The sequence below is a fragment of the Peromyscus eremicus genome, chromosome 6 (genome assembly GCF_949786415.1).
Source record: "Peromyscus eremicus chromosome 6, PerEre_H2_v1, whole genome shotgun sequence".
Classification (NCBI taxonomy): Eukaryota; Metazoa; Chordata; class Mammalia; order Rodentia; family Cricetidae; genus Peromyscus; species Peromyscus eremicus.
In genome coordinates this window covers 54163506-54183438 of record NC_081421.1, presented here as the reverse complement: position 1 = coordinate 54183438, position 19933 = coordinate 54163506, and the positions used below count along the sequence as shown (strand labels likewise).

At 45.1% G+C, this 19933-nt stretch overlaps 1 protein-coding gene across 1 annotated transcript in view; it reads left to right on the top strand.

Moving 5' to 3' along the window:
* Rxfp1 (relaxin family peptide receptor 1) overlaps positions 1–19933 on the top strand; it is an 85327-nt gene that overhangs the window by 35653 nt on the left and 29741 nt on the right. Inside the window, exons 6-9 of the mRNA XM_059266523.1 lie at positions 6801–6872; positions 15847–15918; positions 16005–16076; positions 16863–16937. Coding sequence (XP_059122506.1) covers positions 6801–6872; positions 15847–15918; positions 16005–16076; positions 16863–16937 — 291 coding nt within the window. The remainder of the gene's footprint in view (positions 1–6800; positions 6873–15846; positions 15919–16004; positions 16077–16862; positions 16938–19933) is intronic.

Genomic DNA, 19933 nt, shown 5'->3' with positions numbered 1-19933 from the left:
ACTATCCCTAAACAAACTGGATGGAGCACGTGTGCTGTGGATCCTCCACCATGCTCCATAGAATGGAAATAGGTCTTTCTGCCTCCTCCTGTCATGGATCAGTTCAATGCTCATCTCAGAGAAAGATGTGCTGAGTTTAGGGCCAGCAAGATGGTTCAGTGTATAAAAGCACTGTTTTAGTCATATTAGTCAGGGTTCTCTAGAATAACAGAACATTATATATGAAAATATATATATATGGGATTTATTAGAATAAAACTGTCCAGCACAGGCACCAAGCCTGATGACCTGAGAGCAACCCCTGGAAGGAGAGAACTGACTCTCAGAGGTTGTCTTCTGATCCTTACATGTACTACATGATGTGTACATATACAAACAGATAAATGCAAAAGGAGAGACAGGGATTGCAAAGATGCCTCAGCAGTTAAGAGCAAGCATTACTCTTTCAGAAGACCAGAGGTCAGATCCCAGCCCACGTCAGCCATTCACAACTGTCTATATCTCTAGCTCCTGGGAATCCAACACCTCTGGCCTCCAGGAGGACCAACTCACATGCACCTATGAACACACAAGCACATAAACATACTCAAAAATAAAATCAATGTTTAAAAAACATTTTTAAGACATAATGAAAAAAAAAAGACGTAATGATATTTTTACAAGACCCACTATCACTATTGAATAGTGGGCTAAGGGTGCAGCTCTGTGGAAGAACACTTGCTCAGCATGTGCAAGACACTGATTTCAATCCCCTGCACCACATGGGGGCGGGGGTTAATTATGAAGAATTTGCCTTGGTCAACGTTCTATTGCTGTGAGGAGACACTATGACCACTGCAACTCTTATACAGGAAAATATTTAACTGGGGCTGGCTTACAGTTCAGAGGTTTAGTTCATTGCCGTCATAGCAGGAAGTGTTGTGACATGCAGGCATGTTACCTTATTTTTTATATGTCCTGCCTGCTTGGTGGCTGGCTAGCGTCTCTTTGACTCCGCCATGCTTCTTCCCATCATTCTCAGTTTGGATTGCCCACCTAACTTCCTGCCCAGCTACTGGTCTGTCAGCTTTTTATTAACCAATGAGAGTGATACATAATCATAGTGTAGAAAAAGATTGTGCCACAGCAGGCCTTGAGCAGCATTGGGCATGCTTGTCTCTCTTCAGGTGAGCCTCATGAATGTATTCTCAAAATCCACAATAACCCAAGGTAATCTCTATGTCATTTAGGTCAACTTTATGACTAAATTGTAAATAATTAATGTATTATTGAGCTCAGATACTCTGTCCCTGAGGCATACTTTCAAGAAAACATCTTGGAACTTCTCACTTTATTTTCACAGATGCCTTGATTTTATTTTGGTGCATTAATACATATATGTACTTTCCTAAGATAATAGATGGACTTAGTATAAACTCATTGCAGTCACTAACATATCCCCAGTAACCAAGAGTGCACTGCTTAGGGCAGGCTGGACCTGAAGAAGGGTGAGTCTAGTGTTGAGGCAGGACAGGGTGGCATTTTTTAACTACGTCCATCGTCTAGGCTTTATATCTCATTTCCAAAGTCATCAGAAGATGTGGGCTTGATTGACACATACATAAGCTAGTGAAGAGTTCATCCAGGACTTTTATTTAGTAATATACATCAGATTGGCCTGTGTGAGAATGTGCTGGCACCTCACCACTCTCAGATGACAGAAGCATCAGTCCTAAACTACCTCCCACTACTTGCAAGGACCAGCTCCCAAGCCCAGCAAAGCACCTGTGATTCTGCTCATGGCAATCCATGTAAGCAGCTTCTCCTGGAGGGTTGTCTGTGAGTGAGGTTTCAGGGTATACACTAGATGGTCCCATCACAGTGTGGATGACAGACCAGCAGCCGATACAAGGTTCTTCACCTTATAAGAGTCTCTGATACTGTGGAGTTGAAGTGTGTAGAGAATCAAGCAAATGGCCCAGCTAAGGGGCTGCTGAGGTGGGAGTGGCCTCTGAAAACTCAATCCATGAATTGTTGGAGCTCCTTCCAGGAGAAGGTTTTAAAGAAGAAAAAGTGGACCCAAAGTCAACCACTCGACAGAACCAGTGGGAGCACTTCCAGGAGAAGACCTTAATCCAGGGGAAGGTCACCCAGGCAGCCAAAGACAGTAGCAAGCAGCACTCAGGTCTACTCATGTTGCTCGGAATGAAGACTCACTGCGTCCAAGAAAGGAACCAGAGCACAAGAGACACCACGAGAGAGGTCAGGACCAGACCATTAAGAAAGGCACCTATCTGGCTATGGTTTGAGTGGACTTATATCACCTCACTTGATTAGGACTAAAGGACAGAGGACTCCAAACATCTTACCTCCTCCAAACACTCAGGTGATGCCTCTGCCCTACAGGATTGAAGATGGCTTGGCCACAACTCCTTCCCCACAACTCCTCTTGCCAAAGGAAATAATCTAAGTCTCTGCACTGCTTCAAGATGTGAAAAACATGCTTTGGGGCTACACCTTGCCCTAGATGGGGCACTATCACAAGGCAGCAGTTCGTTCCTTTTGAGTACTGATATAGAGGCAGGATGACTCTGCCTCAGTGTTGTGGTTTGAATCTGAAATGTCCTCCATAGGTTCAAGTGGAAGGTGATGGAAACTGGAGGAAATGGGTGGTAGAGGAGAGGCATGTAGCCCAACCCCACTTCCTGTTCTCCCTCGGCTCCCTCAGCTCTCTGACTGCAAAAACAACTGACAAGCTGCCTCCTGCTCCACCTACCAGACCTGCCCTGCCTTGATAGACTGTGTCTCCTCAAACTGCAAGCCAGAACAAACCCTTCCTCCCTGAAGTTGCCTTTTGTCCAGTGTTTTCTCACAGCAACAAAAAGAAAGTGAACTAATACTATTGTGTTGGTGTGCACAGACGTAATTGCCTGTCAAGCACACACCCTGAGACACTAGCAGATAAGTAACGTATTCCTACGAGTGAAAAAAAAAATACCACCTATCAATTTGTCAGAGTCATTTGGGAACTTGTTGGTGCATGGATGTATTCAGACCACATCATAAAATCCAGACCCATGAACTGACTGAACCACCACCAGTCCAACAAAGAGCCAAACATCCTCAGCTAAACCTAGCACTGTGGTAGGTTGGCTTTACCGACCTGTCATCTGTCCACCCTGCACACATGTCAAAGGACCAACTAAGGTTGAGAACTCCCAGCTATCCCCAGGGCTTCAGCTCAGCAGTCCCCAACAGGTGACATGACCCACTCAGACTGCTGTCCATCTGTCCATCCAAATCTAGTGCCTCGCCCCCACAGTCCTATACCTGGGAGGTTCAGCTCTGTGGCTGTGCCTGCCTTGGGCCAGTCTCCAAATTAGCTGTTAATGTTTCATCTACACACCTACATCAGCTCTGTCTCTGCCTTCAGTGAGACCTCCCTGAGTTACAGCCTCTGTAACCTTTTTACAACAATTCTGCAAGACCTCCCTCGAGAGTCCTAAGAGTTAATAAAAAGAACCTGTGATCACCACAGCCAGGCAGTGGTTCTCAACCTTCCTAATGCCGCGACTCTTTAATGCAGTTCTTCATGTGGTGGTGACCCTCAACCCTAAAATCACTTCATTGCTACTTCATAATTGTAATTTTGCTACTGTTATGAATCATAATATAAATATCTGATAAGCAAGCCAATGAGTCACAACCCACAGGTTGAGAACCACTGTTATAAAAAGCTGTCATGACTACTTTATAAACTACAGCCAATCAAAACAATAACTCTCGCAAGTTTGTTGTTATTCACTAAGTTCTGACATGGTAAAAGACACAAACATCATCTACGTCTGACATCATCTGCTCATGACAGGCATAATTCTTTAGTTTTGTCTTCTAATAACAAAATAAAAAGAAAGGCACAACCCACAAAAGGCCAAGGCTCAGCTTTGTTGTCAGGGATTTGTTTGTCTTTCTGATAGTTTAAACTGTGTAATAAATGTGATGTTTTTAAAAATAATATAATAGACGGAAATAGAGCAAAACCAAACGAAAACTTAGTTACTTCATACAAATGAACTATTCTAAAGCACCAGATAACACGGAAAGAATGTATTTCATGTTTGAAAATAAAACTCAAATGACAATCCATTTTTCAGAATTTCTCAGCTAAAAAAGGGCTCTTCGCCCAAGAGCAGGAGCACTGGCCCCGCTCCTTGCTGCATGCTGCATTGGGTGAGCTAGCCTAGGCAATGCTGGAGAGCTCGCCCAGGTATTCACGATGAGGGAAAAGCTGGCGGGCTGACCAACTCAGCCACCAGCCAGGCCCAGAACCAGGACTATGAGTTGGCCTACCCCAGCATTCACCAAATCTACAGACTGCTGGAGCATGTGAAGGGGACAAACCTAAGATCCAAAACAGCAGGAATCTCCACGACACAGGACAACGGGATATCCAAGAGGAGCCCCAGAGAGAGCCCATTATCAGTGGTGGAGCAGAAGCCAGAGTCCTTGAGTAAGACCATTGACTCATGGAAATGAACGCTTACAAGTGAAGATGAATGGACTAAAGGGCGAACTGTGTGACTCAACAGGCCACACTACAGCTTCCACATGAGATTCTTCGTTCGTTCGTTCGTTCGTTCGTTCGTTTGTTTTTGTTTTGTTTCTTTGGTTTTGGTTTTTCATTTAAATTTGGTTTTGATTTTGGAGGGAAGTTGCAAGGGCAGAGGGCAAAGGCTAGGAGACCGGGGGGGGGGGGGGGGGGGGGGGGAATGAGTGGGATCAGAACGCATAATGTGAAATCCACAAAGAATCAATAAAAGTTTAGGGAAAAAAAAACTTCACAACTGCAGACTCCTTGGGTTGCTACAGTCTGTGTGGAGACCAAAGGCTCTTCCTGTTCTCCAGCACCCCCTTGTGACCACATAGTTAAATGGCGTCAATAGTCTACAGTATTCGTACACAGTAAACATTTTGCTTGCTTTTTTTAAAGATTTATTTATTTTTATTTGATGGAGCTTCGCTTTCATGTCTATCTGTGCACCACGTGCATGCGTGGTACCTGTGTGGGCCACAAGAAGGCTTTGGGTCCCGTGGAACTGGAGCTACAGATGGTTGTGAGCCATCATGTGGGGGCTGAGAATGGATCCCGGCTTTTCTGGAAGAGCAGCCAGAGCTCTCAACTGCTGAGCCGTCTCCCCAGCTCCTGCTTGTGTTTTGAGACAAGCCTCACTCTGTAGACCCTGCTGGCCTAGAAATAAGAGAAGTCCTCCTGCCTCGGTGTCCCAGATACTCGATTACAGGCATAAGCCTCCACTCCTAACGCTTCAATTAATTCTTGAGCAAATTACTACAAGCAACAGTGATCCAAGTAGCCTAATGACAAAACATCCTATCTGGTTTCTAGAGGCACACCTTGACTCCATATACAGATAGTGCAATCCACTGCTTACTAGACACTCGCCACAGTTGAAAACACTTTCCTCCATCTTCAAGTCTCCCTGTGTATTAGTAAATATATGCATATATATTTACTACTAAATATACATTACCTACCACATGACTGGGCCCACAGCGTGTCATGTGAAACAATTTCCTAAGTAAATTTTTCAGTTATAGTCAGATAGAGTCAAATTTCAAGTTAACTCAAGTCCATTCCTATTTATTTATTTCTTATTGCTTCTAACAAGTCATATATAAATTAAAGACACTCTCCAGAACAATGGTGACCTGGATTCCAGAACAGAAGGCAGGCCTGCCATCTTGGCTTTATCATCCCTCACAACCCAGGGCAGATATCCACAGGGCTGCACCGCTGTGCACAGGTACCCAGAACTGGAGAACTAAGTCCTGGGGCCTGTTATTTCTAATACGCAGTTCACTGAGGCCAAGCTTCCTGAGAACTCTATAAGCCTGCATTTTTGTCTTGACAGTCCAATCTAGTTCATATTCTTCCAGTCTTGATTTTTGTTTTTCTTTACATGTCACTCTTTGGCCATTTAAACCCCTTATGAAATTTGTCTCAAGTGCTTTTGTGAACAAGGTTTAGGATGTCAGATTAACCAAACAAAATTTGATTTACTAAGATTTGGTGTTGCTGTGCAATACGGTTTGTGGTATAGCATGTCACAACACTTTTGGGGGGGAGTGGGGGCAGTGCTGGGTCTATTTGAGCACTTACAAATCTGGATCAGTGTAACAGGAAATTTTTAAAGCCCGGCTTTCAGGCCCGTGTGATCAGTGAGTGCTCTTCTCTGTATTAGTTCCTCTCTAGAAAACTCTAGATGGTCACTTTACTCCTGTCTGTGTACCTTTACAGCTTCAAATTTTTTTGATAATTTTTTTTACCGATTGAGAGTTTCATACTATGTGTTTTTTATCATATTCATCCCACACTCCTCCCAGACTCGCCCCCACCTCCTCACCCCCCCACCCCTCCCAGCTGCGTGTCCTCTTTCTGTGTGTGTGTTTCTGTAATGACCCACCGAGTCCAAGTTGAGTTGCCCATATACTCGGAGGGGTGGCATCCCCTGGAGCATAGTTAACCTACCAGGGTCCATAATCATAAATAAAAAACTGCCTCAAGCGCGTTACCAATTTAACAGCAAAATACCAGTTTCAGCCAGTTGATCTACCGCGGCTCCCTTTCCTCTCAAGCCAGTTTCTAATTTCAGTACAATACTTTCAGTAAGATGTACCATCTCAGCTGACAGAGGCCGTCGGCCTGTGCGTGTGCCGCCACCACTGCCGACATCCGACGCCAGGCTCTTGCAAAGCTGATGACAGTGTTTTGTTGTTTTCTCTTTGGCTACTCCTGGTCACAGGTGCCTGCAAAACAATGAGATTCGCTTCGTGTCTGTCTCTGCTTTCAGAGGACTGCGCAGCCTCACTAAACTGTAAGTATGGGGTCCGCGGAGGTGGGGGAGGGGAGTGCTAAAAGGCTCCCTGGACCACCAGCATCCTGTCAGGCTAACCCATTCCAGGCCAAACCAGTTCCCCTGCTCAGGACAGTCAGTACCAGGGGGCCTGAAAGTAGTGCTGAATGGACAGTGTCATAGTGGGTTGGGAACATGGGATGGGGTCGCACTGTGTTCAGGCTGAGCCCTGATTTTACCTGCCAGGTGAGTGCCCTTGGGTGCCAGCTCCCTCTATGGCCTGATGCTTGCTCTAATAGTGCCCAGCACGTGGCTGCGGGGGAAGGAACAAATGAAAAAGCCCATAGGCGACATTAGATATGCCGCGCCCGCCCGGCACAGAATACAAACTCAGTGTACATCGGCAATGGCAGCGCGAGTGACCGTTGAAGGACCTTAGTCAAAGTGAGGAACCTGAGGACAGAGAAGAAGAGGGCTTCCCCAGCTGTCCAGGGGATTCTGCTCGCTCTGCTTTTCCCCTCATGCTGAGGGTGAAACCGGTGTCTTGTGTGTGCTAGGCACACACTGAGAGTCACCCCCAACCGCTCACTTACATTTTCACAAGTTTTTGAGATAGTATCTCACTGTGTAGCTTCCTGGCTTGGAACTCACTCTGTAGACCAGGGTGGCCTTAAACTCACAGAGATCTGCCTGCCTCTACTTCTGGAGTACTGGGATTAAAGTCATGAGCACCACGACTGACTTCTCTTATAATGTTTAATCCTATCTTATAAACGTTTAACATATAATAGATTTAGGGACCAGGCGGTGGTGGCGCATGCCTTAAATCCCAGCACTAGGGAGACAGAGACTGGCGGATCTCTGTGAGTTCCAGGACAGCCTGGTCTACAGAGTGAATTACAGGACAGCCAGGGCTACACAGAGAAACTCTGTCTCAAAAAACCCTGATGGTTGTGTGCCTGTAACCCAAGAACAAGAGGAGCTAGGCAAATAAATGTCTAACATATAATAAATTTAAAAGAGCAAAGCTATTGACCATGGAATCTGGTTTGTTTCCTACCTCACTTTGCCCAATGTCTCTGGCATTCCTCCCTGTAGTATGTATGGGAATTTTCTCCTTTTCAAGGCTGCATAGTATTCTGTTGTGTGTATATGTACCACATTTTGTTTATTCACCTGTCTGTCCGTGGGCGATTTGAAATTTACATCTTATTCTGTGATGATAATACTACTATTACTCAGTCCACACATCTATGTGAGTGCCTGCTTTCAGTTCTCTTTGGTGCGCTAAGCCAGGTTCCTGTGCTGATTCTACCCGCTTTTTTTTTTCTTCTGGAAGCTACTGTACTACTTCTCTAGCAGCAGCATTTTTTTAAATTCTTTGAGAATTTTATGTAGTATATTTTATCATATTCTTTCCTGTGCCCCAACTTCTCCTGGATCCATCCCCTTCCCTACCCACCCAACTTCATGTTTTTTCTCTCTCTTAAAAAAATGAAAAAAGTCTTAGCTGGGGTCATCCTTGTATATTCATGGGAGTTTCCCTTGCATCAGGTTTCTACTTGACCCCAAAATGCCTCCCTTTTCAGTCACCTCTTTCAGTACTCTACCCCTCCATCGACCCCCCCAACCCAATCCCTCAAGTTCCCATCCCCACCCACCCCACCCCAGTCCACCCAAGAGATCTCCTCTATTTCCCCTTCCCAGGGAGATCCATGCATCTCCCTCTTGGGCCTTCCTTGTTACCTAGCCTCTCTGGGTCTGTGGATTGTAGCATGGTTATTCTTTACTTTACAGCTAATATCCACTTATGAGTGAGTACATACCATGTTTGTCTTTCTGGGTCTGGGTTATCTCACTCAGGATGATTTTTTTTTTTCAAATTCCATCCATTTGCTTTCAAATTCCCCAATATCATTGTTTTTAACAGGTGAATAATACTCCATTGTGTATATGTACCACATTTCCTTAACCCATTCTTCAGTTGAGGGGCATCTAGGTTGTTTCCAGGTTCTGGCTATTATAAATAGTGCTGCTATGAACATAGTTGAAGAAGTGTCCTTGTGGTATGATTGAGCAGTCTTTGGGTATATGCCCAAGAGTGGTATTGCTGGGTCTTGAGGTAGATTGATTCCCAATTTTCTGAGAAACTGTCATACTGATTTCCAAAGTGGCTATACAAGTTTGCACTCCCACCAGCAATGGAGGAGTGTTCCCCTTACTCCACATCCTCTCCAACATAAGCTGTCTATGGTGCTTTTGATCTTAGCCATTCTGACAGGTGTAAGATGGTATCTCAGAGTTGTTTTGATTTGCATTTCCCTGATGACTAAGGATGTTGATCAATTCCTTAAATGTCTTTCAGCCATTTGAGATTCTTCTGTTGAGAATTCTCTGTTTAGCTCTGTATTCCATTTTTAATTGGATTGTTTGGTATTTTGCTGTTTAATTTCTTGAGTTCTTTATATATTTTGGAGACCAACCCTCCATTGGATGTGGGGTTGGTGAGGATCTTTTTTCATTCTGTAGGCTGTCGTTTTATCTTATTGACAGTGTCCTTTGCCTTATAGAAGCTTTTCAGTTTCAGGAGGTCCCATTTATTAATTGTCAGTCTTAGTGTCTGTGCTACTGGTGTTCTATTCAGGAAATTGTCTCCATTGCCAATGCATTCAAGGCTATTTCCCACTTTTGCTTCTATCAGGTTCAGTGTTACTGGATTTATGTAGAGGTCTTTGATCCACTTCAGTTTTGTGCAAGGGGATAGATATAGATCTATTTGCATTCATCTACATGCTGACATCCAGTTATGGCAATCCCATTTGTTGAAGATGTTTTCTTTTATCCATTGTATAATTTTGGCACTCATGAATCTACAAGATTGACCTCAGCTAAGACTCCTAGCAATAGGGTAGGGGATACATAACCTGAACTGGCCATCTCCTGTGATCAGATTGGTGACTACCCCAATTGTCATCAAAGAGCCTTCGTCTAGTAACCTGATGAAAACAGATACAGAAACCCAAAGCCAAACATTAGGCCAAGTTTGAGGAATCCTGCTTAAGAAAGGGAAGAAGAACTCTAGGAGCCAGAGGGGTCAAGGACATCACAAGAAAACCCACAAAAACAACTAACCTGGCTCATAGGAACTCACAGAATCTGAACCAAACAGCCAGGGAGCCTGCATGGGACCAACCTCAGCCCTCTACATATATGTGACAGTTGTGTAGCTTGGTCTACTTATGGGACTCCTAATAATGAAAGCAGGTGCTGTCCCTAATGCTTTGACTGGCTCTTGTGAGCCTATTCCTCACACTGGATTAACTTGCCCAGCCTTAATACAAGGGGAGGTGCTTAGTCTTACTGCAACTTGATATGCCATGCTTTGTTGTTATCCATGGGAGGCCTGCCCCTTTCTGAACAGAAACAGAGGAGGAGTGAGTGGGCAGGGGGCAGGGAATGAGAGGAGAGGAGGGAGGGGAAACTATAGTCAGGATGTAAAATAAATTAAAAACTCAAATAAATAACTAAGACAAAATGAAAGAATAAAATGAAAAAACATGAAGTCCAGTTAGTGTTTGCCAACTACTTCTGGGCATGATGCCTGCCCTGAAGTGAGGCTCATATACTTAGTGTCACTCCATTGAAGAAAACTGATTTTTCCCTTTGCCAGCAGGTATCAATTTTAAAGAGCTTCTTGGATAGAGGTGAGACAGTGCCATTTCCACTCCTCTGTGCTGGGAGTTTGTCTGACTCACACTTGTGCAGGTCTTGTGTATGCTGCTTCCTTAAAATTATCCTTCACCTCCGGCCCTTGCAATCTTTTCACCTCCTCTTCCATGTAGATCCCCATGGTCTTAAGTGGTGTAGTTCATTAAAGGCAACCCACTCGGGGCTGAGTGCTCCAAAGTATCCCATTCTCTCCATGTTGTCTAGTTGTAGCTCTCTGGGTTAATGTGGGTGGAGACCCACAGAGGTTTCCTAGTGAGATCTGAGTGTGCTTTACCCAGCAGGGCTGCATAAGGTAATGATTGGACCGTGAGTGTGGTTACCAGGTGTTTGGACAGGTCTGTACTTGTCTTGTGATATGCTTTGGTTCAGCAAGGGGGAGGTCTTTTGCCCCGCCCCTTGGCATTGTTATAAAAAGCCCTTTGGAAGAGACAGAAGGGGCCGGTGGATTTTGATCCAAGTCCTCCCAAAGCTGTTCTGTGTTTCTGTCTGTCTCCTCTCCGCTATCTTTCTATCTAAACGTTTCTTGTTCCTCTCTCCTCCTCGTAGGATCCTTTAAAAGGTGGGAGCTGGCTTCCCACAGGTTAATTACCACCTACTGCAAGAAGCTTCTTGGATGAGGGTTGAGTGAAGCACTGATCTATAGGTATAGCCATATGTCATTAGCGTCATTGTATTTCTATGTTCATTTGGCAGAATAACAGTAGTAGGTTTTCCCCCAGACCCATCAGCAATCTCATCTCAGGTTCTTGGCCTCATTAATGCTATCACCTGTGGGTTGCCTCTCAGGGATCGGGCCTTAAATCTAATCAAAAAATGATGGGCTACTTCCACACACGTGTGCCACTACTACACCCGTGAGCACATCTTGCAGTCATGTTGTTATCACAGCTGTCAAGGTTCATAGCTTGGTAAGGTTGATGACTTTTTCTCTTTCTGTAGCAGGTATACAACCTTCTATCACTATCAAAGAAGTTGAGTACAAGCTGGATTTCTTCATGCTCTGTTCCATTAGTATGCTGTTTCCAGCAATAGGGTATAGGTTTCCTCATGGATTTTCAAAAGCCCCTTAGTGTTAGTCACTCCTCCCCACACTCCCTCCTGTACCCGGACCTCCATCCCCCACTTCATGCCTCCTGCTTTCCCACTCTCATCCCTTCACTCCTGTTCTAACTTCTCCTTTATTCATTTATAACACTGTCTTCTAAACCCCTTGCTTGGTGGCTGCACTGTTTTAATCTCCCACCAATAGCACATAAGCATTCTAGTGTCCGCCATCCTCAGCCACACTCATTCTCTCATGGCTTGAGGGATTGTTTCAATACTGACTATCCTAGTGGGTGTTGAGTTGGGTGTCGTGGTGCTTAAGAGGAAAGGAAAGACATTTTTTCTCTTAAATTATGTATATGGACATTTTGCTTGTCTGTATGTCTGTGCACCTTGTGCACTCAGTGCCTGAGAATGACAGAAAAGGGTGTCAAGTTCCCTGGGACTGGAGTTACAGCCAAGGTTGTAAATTACCGTGTGGATGCGGGGAATCAAACCCAGGTCCTCTGGAAGAGCAGCAAATGCTCATACCCCCTGAGCCATCTCTCCAGCCCAAGGAATCTTTTTTAAAGTAGGCTTTTGAAATTCCATCACATTCATCCATATCCTTACCAAGCAGCCTCTTCTAAGCAAACAGATCTGAAACTTGGGTGAATAAACGGCTCCCTACATTTTCCCTGCTTCCTTTTGGGTTAGGTTGTCTTCTCTTCAGTTTTCTTACATTCTTTTCTAGTAGGGGCAGGACACTGCACAGGCAGGGCATGACTCGTGTGGAGGTCAGAGGACCACCTCAGTTTTCTCCTTCTAATATGTGGGTCCTGGTGATTGAACTCAGGTCACTGGGTTTCGTGGCAAGCACTACTGACCTGCCGAGCCATCTCACCAACCCTGCTTATTTATTTTCATCCTACCTCATTCTCCACCTTTACGATACCAATCTGTTTCTATCACATTTTTAGTCTATGGTACCAAAGTGTGATATTGAGTCAAGAACACCTGGCAATTGGTAGCAAATGGTCCTGGGCACCTTAGACCCTCCCCACTTCTGCTCCGAACCTGTTGTCCTTGTATTCTCAGCATTCCGCTCATTCTCACCTGGCTCTACTTTCTCTCCACGGGTGTATTTGGAACTTTCTGGACAGCATCAGCTTGGCGTCCTGTTTAAGGTACAGGAGACATTCTTGAAAGGCAGAACGGAGCAGGCAAGGAAGTTTTTAAGGCTCCATCTCTTCCCACTCGTTCCTTGGCACCAGACTATTGTGTGACTGTTAACAACTCCACATTATCTCTAGTTTTCTTAAATGTCACGGTATACATGCTTTTGTTCATGCATAAAAGTATTCATCCCATCCTTTATTGGGCAAGTCTTCAGGGAGATGTCTCTGGGACACAGGACAGTGGGTCAGACATACTGTCTTTAAGGAGCTGCTTGCTACCCAAGAAAGTCAGGGCTCCCTGAGCTGTTCTGGGGGGCACCAAGCCTCTCATTGTCTGGAGAGAAAGTAATACCATAGTATTAGGACTTCCATCGAATCCCATGTTGCTCACACCAACTCTGCTGTCATAGATCTTTGCCAGTCAGACCTCCCTCACTGTGGCAAATGCCTGACAGAAACGACCTAAAGGGGAGGAGATTCCATATGGTTTGTGGTTTCAGAAGTCCAGCTTTGCAGGCAGCATGGTGCAACCCACATCCCTGGGGATTCTCCCCTGATCCATAGTTACTCCTCTCGGTAAGACCCTTCACAGACAGTGTTCTTTACTGGTCTCCTTCATGCTCCTCAATCCAACCATGCTGACACTCAAGGTCAATGTCGCAGGTACTCTGTGAGAAGTGACCATTTCTGGTCTAGAGTGATGCAGGGGCCTCTGAGAAATGAAGAGGACTGGACAGTAGAGATGTAGGTGAGGTAGAAGGATGGATCTATTGCCTTGTACTTAGGGGGATTGGCATTGATCCATGACAGAACCCTGAGGTGTTCATGGATGTATGAAAGCTATTTCTTAGGTCTTCTTTGCCTGCCTGGCATCCAGGCCAGCAAAGCAGAGAAGGAAGTGGCTTGACCTAAAAGAAAAACAAGTGAAAGTCAAACCTGGGGGAAAAATAATTAATAAATAAATAAATAAATAAATAAATAAATAAATGTCAGATTCCTGGCAGAATTTTTGCAGGTTGTCAACTATAAAATATGAGAAAATTAAAGAAAAGGGGAATTTTTTTTAAAGTGGAGAGCTGGGGATGATAGAGTGCTTGCCTAACATACACAAAGCTCTGGTTTTGATCCCCAGTACCACTTAAAACCAGGTGTGGTGGTGCACTCCTACAGTCCCAGCACTTGGGAAGCAGAGAGAGGTGGGTCACAGTTCAAAGCAAGCCTCAGAAGTTGGAGGCCAGCCTTGTCTAGATGAGACCCTGCCTTTTCAATAATAATAATAATAATAATAATAATAATAATAATAATAATAGAGAGATGCCAATGTGTTCCATTTATCCGGGCAAGCGAAACTTGAACAAGTGCTTGCAAATTAATCATGGGCAGAGATGTGGCAGAAACAGTGTTCTAACAGTGAGTGATACATGCAGAGCTCAGATGGCATGACCTGTCTCCAATGTGACTGCAACCCTGTGAGGGAGGAATTGAATGCACATCTTAGACAGAGGAAACTAGAGCTCACCAGAAGGAAGTGTTTGCTCCAGGCCACACTGGTGGCAGTCAATAGAAGAGTCTGAAACCAAATATTAGTAACAGACTCAAGGCAAAGATTGCCTCACTGAGGAGACTGAGATATAAACACACATGGCAAAACGATGTCAACACAGTATAACGACACTGGCTTGCTTTGCAGGGAGAGAGGTGAAGATGGGTAGGGAAAAAAAGTCAAACTCATTAATAAACCATATTGTGGCCTTTTACCAGCACAGCCCCCTCCAGATCCCAAGTTCATTCCCAGGTCCTGCCATAGTGAGTGTCTTAGTTAGGGATTTTATTGCCAAGAAAAGACACCACGACCATGGGCAACTCTTACAAAGAAAACATTTCACTGGGGTGGCTCGCTTACAGTTTCAGAGGTTCAGTCCATTACCATCATGGCAGGGAGCATGGTGGGGAGCATGGCAGCATGCAGGCAGACGTGGTGCTGGCTACATCTTGGCTTGCAGACAACAAGAAGTCGACTGAAAGTCACACTGAGGGAAGCTTGAGCAAAAGAGACCTCAAAGCCCTTCTCCACAGTGACACACTTCCTCCAACAAGGCCACACCCACTCCAGCAAAGCCACACCTCCTAAGAGTGACACTCTCTATGAGATGATGGTGCACTGAAATTTCTAACCACGCCCTTCCTCTCTTATCGTTGTTGTTTTTACATATGCTGCTTCCTCTGCCTAAGGGAACTCCTGCCACTTCTTCGCTTTGTAAACATCATGTCTTCATCCACGAGGCTTCGGAACTGTGCCTCCTTTCTGTCTCCACTCCCTTGTCTTCCCCAGTGTCTCATCTTTACAGAGCAGATGCATTCTGCAAATGGAAGAGTGACCGCACATTGTACACATCCCTCTGGTTTTTGTGTGTTGCCTAGTTACCTGTTCACATCCCTGCCTCTCCAGATTCAGTGCCCTTCAAAGAATGGGCTGATATACCTGCCACAACTATTCCATTCAGGTAGTTCTCTGTCACTCTAACAAAATTCTTGAGATAATTAACTTACAAAGAGAAAACGTTTTTGGCTCACACTTTTTGAGGCTTGTTTGTGATCGACTGACTCCGTTACTTTGAACCTGTGATTGAGGCAGCACAGGCTGGTGGGAACGCGTGGTAGTGTGCTCACCTACCTCATGGCTGGGAAGTAAGAAAGAGAAAGACATCCTTGAAGGGCACCATGGAAGAGCACATCCCCAGGGACCTGAGGATTCCCACAGGGCCTTACTCCCTTAAAGGTCTTCAGCCCCCTCCCCACAGTGCCCCCTGGAAGCAAAGCCTTGGACCCATGTGTACCTATCCAGATGACAGCAGAGTAGGTCATTAAAACATGGACAATTCATTAGCCAGTTATGGGAAATCAAAAGTGACACAAGAAGTGAGACGGGCCTGAGAAGGCCAAAGGCTGGAAGTGCTGTGGTGAGTGTGGTACAGGAGAGAATTTAGGAAGGGTGACGTCATCGTTACCTTCCTTCTTGTAAAACATCACAAAGAATAAACTCGCTGCTCTTATGTCTCCTCCAGGTACCTCAGCCACAACAGAATAAGCTTCCTGAAGCCAGGAGTCTTTGAAGATCTCCGCAGACTGGAATGGCTGTACGTGTCATTTGTGCGGCGCTCCCTTGTATCAGTTTAAATGTTCTGAAAATACATATGTCACTCTGCTCTCTTCCCACCGACAGGATAATTGAAGACAATCACCTCAGCCGAATTTCCCCACTCACATTTTACGGACTGAATTCTCTCATTCTCTTGTAAGTACTCAAATGAAACTAACAGGGAGGTGAGATGGCTCACTGACAACCTGATTCAATCCCCGGGACCTACGTGGTAGAAAGACGGACTCCTGCAGGCTGTCAACTCTACATAAAAACTGGCATGCACACACACACACACACACACACACACACACAGAGAGAGAGAGAGAGAGAGAGAGACAGAGACAGAGACAGAGACAGAGACAGAGACAGAGAAATAATTAGATCAATGAAATAAAAACTTTAAAGTATTCCAATTGAAGGCAGAATAAAAAATTAAAACTTTAAGCATAGTAGCATTAAATTTGTAATTATTAGATCCTAAAAGAAGCTTTCTTGAGTGAAAACCACCTTGCCCACATTCTCAAAGGCTGCTTACAGGTGTGACCATTTTGTAACAGTGTTCTCCCAGCCCACCAAAACTGAGCACAGTCTCCCTGTTGTACTGCGCTGAAGTACTCCTTAGCACCATCCCTCCATGCAGCAACTTCAGCAAAGGAAAAGCCTCACACAAAGGTCCCCTCCTCCGCACAGCCACTGCTAATGGGTGGGCACAGGCTTCTGCCTACAGACTAGCATTGCTGCTTCCTGCATGAGGTCTGCTGTGGGTCGACACGTCCTTACTATCAAAGCATTTCAGTACGTCAGGGTGTAGAGAGAGAAAGCGGTGGGAAGATTTGCAGCGTACGATTCTAGCTGTTTCTGAAGAGTAATGATAACTGGGTTTGCCTAGAGATAGAGAAGAAGCAGAAAATGTGATTTTGGTGCTTTCTTTCTTTTTAGAGTGCTGATGAATAATGCCCTCACCCGTTTGCCTGACAAACCCCTCTGTCAGCACATGCCCAGGCTCCACTGGCTGTAAGTCACTCTCTCTCTGTCTCTCTCTCTGTCTCTCTCTCACACTCTCTCTCTCTCTCATATATATATATATATATATATATATATATATATATATATATATATATATATATATGCATATATACATTTTCTGAATTTGACTAACTTGTATTAAACACCAGGGGTCTTCCATGCCAGGTGGCTAGTGTATCAAGTTTCTTTGCTTTATTTTGTTGTATTTTTATATTAAACTTACTCATTGACTAGCTTCTCTACACTTTCACCAAAATGCAATATCAGAAAGAGAAAAAAAACATTTTGGAGCCAGGAAGAAGGAAGACAGAAGGGACGTCACATGGTCTACATCACACTTCCTTTTCCCGCTGCCAATTCGCTCACCTATTAAGTTGATGCAGAAAGCCAAACCGTTTTAGCTTTATCCCTAAATTCTGAGCGATGAGAATGTGTTGCTTGGCACTAATCACGAGAGGATGGGGACTGTGAGATGTTCTGAGACAGTCCCCTAGAGGTTCTGTGTGATGTGTTGGCACAATGGCTTTGCTTAGTAACAAATATCACTCCACTAGTTAGAGTTCAATCATTCAGTAAATTTACCGGTTTAGAACATAGGTTTGGTCAGGTGTAGGTGGCTCCCACCTATAATCCTAGGAGGCAAAAGCAAAAGACTGAAGAAGAATCACCACAAGTTCAAAGCTAGCCTGGGGTATGGATTGAGGCCTGTTATTTAAAAAAAAAAAATGGACTAAAGGGGTTTGTTTTGTCTTGTTTTATTAAGAAATGACCAAAATTGCCGGGCGGTGGTGGCGCACGCCTTTAATCCCAGCACTCGGGAGGCAGAGCCAGCCGGATCTCTGTGAGTTCCAGGCCAGCCTGGGCTACCAAGTGAGTTCCAGGAGAGGCGCAAAGCTACACAGAGAAACCCTGTCTCGAAAAAAAAAAAAAAAAAGAAAGAAATGACCAAAATTACTATTTAAAAGTTCAATCAACAAACTGCCCACCATAATCAGAAAAACTCCCTCTACTTCTTGTTTTGTAAGAAATTTTCAAAAGTGGGTTGCTTGGTATCCAAGTTCACAGCAAACTAGAAGGGTCACATCACAAGGACAGGAAGATCGTGAGAAACACCATCTTTGTGAGTCGTGATGACTGCCAACCCGATTGCAACAGAAGAGAAAAGGGTCAGCAAGAACACAACACAGGTTTGGCATGTGCTCATTTGGAATCCCACCAGGGAAGCAAGCATTTCTAAGTCCAGAGGCACCTCGGTGTGACAGCCCAGCTCTTTCTGTACAAGTCGATGACCTTCCTTGTAACTGAAGCTTGGTCCAAAAGGTCCTCTAACAGCCATTGCAATTCTGACTTAGTGATGGAACACAGCCAAACAATACTTACACAAGCAATCAGCATTTAAAACTGTCTGTCTTGTGAGACTGGAGGTTCAGCTCGATGGTTGAGCGCTTACTTAGTGCACAGGGTCCTGGGTTGAATCCCAAGCACCCCCCTCGCAATATATATATATATATATATATATATATGAATTGAGATTAAGTTTTTTAAGACAAGGTTTCATTATGTAGCCCGGGCTGGCCTTGAACTCACTCACAGGTATCCTCCTGTCCCAGTCTCCCCAGTGCTGAGATTATAGAGGTGGGAGCTGCTGCAGGCACCACTTAATGCGTATTCACGGATTCTTCAGAGAGCACTGCCACCTGGTGGTAGATTCATGATTTCACCCTTGGCAATAAAATAAAAGGAGCAAGGTCTGACTTCCAAAAGCCTGAACCACGGCAAGACTAAGCATTTAACAGCCACTTTTGTAGAGCGAAGACTTTGCCTCCAGGGGGTCAATCTGCTGCTCATTCTACAGCCTGACTTCTTAGGCTACTCTCCATCATACATACACCTTCTTCTTCTTCAATGTACTCAATTTTTAGACCCCTTCATTCCCAATCTTTCATATATATTTCACTCTGTCAATGTCAACTTCGGTGCAGTTCCCAAAGCAAGGCTGACGGTCCCCCTGGAGCCGCCAGGACACCGGCTTTTCTCTAGAGCTTTCCGACTTTTCCTTGGAGGTTTTGGTAGCTCTCCCACAGGTCTGTCGCGCATGAATCACTATTGCTTCTAAGTAACTTCATGCCGTCTGGCAACCATTCAACTAGGTGTGTGATGCCCTTAGACCTGAGGCAGCGTCCAAAGCAGCATATCACTCCCTTCTGCTCTGCAAATTTCTACCATGCACCTGCTGCTGGGGTCAAAGAAGAGGGGCCGTGTGAGAACAACCCCAGCTGGGGACACAGCTCAGTGGTAGGGCACGAGCTTCGTATGTGCAAAGCCTTGCCCTTGATCCTCAGCACTCGTTACTGTGATGAGAGTTCTTGGGGTGACCTCTCCACGCTGCACGAGCACTCCAGGGGAACGTCTACACAGCGCCCCCTGCTGGAGAGGCAATCCCGACGGCTCCCAGCAGTGGCAAGCTGCCCGGAATCTTTCCTGGACTGTTTAAGTGAGGGAGACAGGAACTGGATAGTGTCTTCCGGAGACCGTCACAGAAAACCACAGCTGTCAAGATGCATAGAACAACTGATCAGGGAGCGCACAGCCCCAAAAGATACATCTACAACACAACTCCCGCTAACGGAGCGTATCAGAAGGGGGGGAGGGGGGGAAGGACGACGACAGATGGTAAAACTAGAAGGACAAGGAGCGAGGATTTGTCTCCTAGAATAGATAGGAAGCTATACCCATGACACCACAGCAATATGGCCACGTAACCAAGACTCGAATAATGATAACACTAATAGACAAGCTAAAGAGCCACAGGGGGAAATCTCACCAGGTTCCATCCCTTAACGAGGAAGTACAGGCAGCTAATGACTTCTGAGAGAGGGAGAATTAGTCTTCCCCAGTGACAAGCACCTGCCTAATCGGTTACCCAACACCAAGTGGTCAGCTCTGAAATCGTATATATACAAACAACACTAAACAGACTCAGC